Source organism: Capsicum annuum, chromosome 3, assembly GCF_002878395.1.
Source record: "Capsicum annuum cultivar UCD-10X-F1 chromosome 3, UCD10Xv1.1, whole genome shotgun sequence".
Classification (NCBI taxonomy): domain Eukaryota; kingdom Viridiplantae; phylum Streptophyta; class Magnoliopsida; order Solanales; family Solanaceae; genus Capsicum; species Capsicum annuum.
In genome coordinates this window covers 154,226,748-154,228,292 of record NC_061113.1, presented here as the reverse complement: position 1 = coordinate 154,228,292, position 1,545 = coordinate 154,226,748, and the positions used below count along the sequence as shown (strand labels likewise).

At 36.4% G+C, this 1,545-nt stretch overlaps 1 protein-coding gene across 1 annotated transcript; it reads right to left on the bottom strand.

The window, feature by feature from the left end:
- Positions 1 to 629: 629 nt before the first annotated feature.
- Positions 630 to 1,283, bottom strand: LOC124896744. Its single transcript, XM_047408518.1, has one exon. The coding sequence runs from the start codon at positions 1,281 to 1,283 to the stop codon at positions 630 to 632; it is 654 nt and encodes a 217-aa protein (XP_047264474.1).
- Positions 1,284 to 1,545: the final 262 nt, after the last annotated feature.

Genomic DNA, 1,545 nt, shown 5'->3' with positions numbered 1-1,545 from the left:
TGACTCCTTTAATAGGAGATACTTTTAAGAACAGCCAATCATTGACTTCAAAGTAGGGTGCAATTGATCAAAAATAGGTACAATTTGATAGGTATTTGAAAGGAGTGTGGGGGAAAAATGGTGTGCCTTTTTATTTTTAAATCTAGAATTAATGCAATCCCAATAAAAGTTACGCAATTACGGTTACAAGGTTTTTGCAATCGCGATAGCACGCGTACCCTGATCGCTGTAATTGAGGGGCCAAATTTTTTGTCCTCTATTTTCTCCTATTCGATCTTCAAATCAAATCTACCACACTTCTCCTTTCTCAATATCATTCAAAATAACTTACAGAACAAAAATTTCATGGATTAATCAAAAACAAAAATAAAACCTACTCTAAGAATTAAAATTCAAAGGATACGGGCCACTTTCGTGGCATTGGTGGGTTGCTTCCCACCTAACACCTAATTTATCAATGCAACACGATTTTATTCAACTTTTAAGTTGGATCCTTGAGGGATCCTTCATCCATATCCTTATCCACCACATCAATGATGGACACTACCTGAATTTTCATTGGTTGTTTTTTCAGTTTTACAAACCTGAAAAGACACTTCATCATTTTGAACCAAAAATTTCATTTCTCCTTATTCCATATAAACAATTACTCTCCTGGTTTCAAAAAAGGGCATCCCAAGGATGAAGGATATTTCTTGGTCAATTCCACAATCTAGGACCACAAAGTTTGTTGACAAAATGAAATGATCCACCATGACCAAGACATCATTCAAAACTCCAACTAGTTTCTTGATTAGGCAATCTGCTATCAAGAATCCCATTGTTATAGGAGTAGGGATGCCTAAACCAAGATTTTGGTAAATTGCATATGGCATGAGATTGATGCTTGCACCAAGTTCACACAAGCCTTTATCAAATTTGTGTGTCCTAATGGTGTAAGGGATTGTGAAAGCTCCTGGGTCTTTTTTCTTTTCCACCATAGCACTAGTCATGATAGCACTACTACCATGGGTAACTTCAACGATTTCACCATCCACAACACACTTTTTAGACATCAATGTTTTCATTATCTTAGCATATCCCGGAATTTGTTGAATGGCTTCTAGCAATGGGATATTGATTGGAAGATTGCTAAGCTTGGTGAGGAACTTCTTGAATATGATATTTTCCTCTTTTTTCTTTAGTCTTTGACGGAAAGGAGGAGGCATTTTCATTAGTGACAATGGGTCACATTGCATTTCATCGCCCTTAACTACCTTAGGAGTTCCCTCCCCATAAACCATCTCTTTATTTATCATTGATTCTTAATTATCCTCTTCTTGAGACTTTGGAGTCTCATTTTTAGACTCACACACAGGCTTATTCTTTATGTTAACTAGATCATCATGAGACATTTCTTGAACTCAACCTATTTTGGACCAAGTACTTTACAGCTCCGGGTGACAATTACTAAGACTTAAGCATTATTTTTCAAATTTGCCACTGTATCACTAGGAAGGCCACCCTTGGGCCAAACATTGAGTGCAGTTAAGATTTGGAAAATTT

Excerpts from the sequence above, each read along its gene's own strand:
- LOC124896744 (XM_047408518.1), bottom strand. The coding sequence starts at position 1,283 with ATGGTTTATGGGGAGGGAACTCCTAAGGTAGTTAAGGGCGATGAAATG.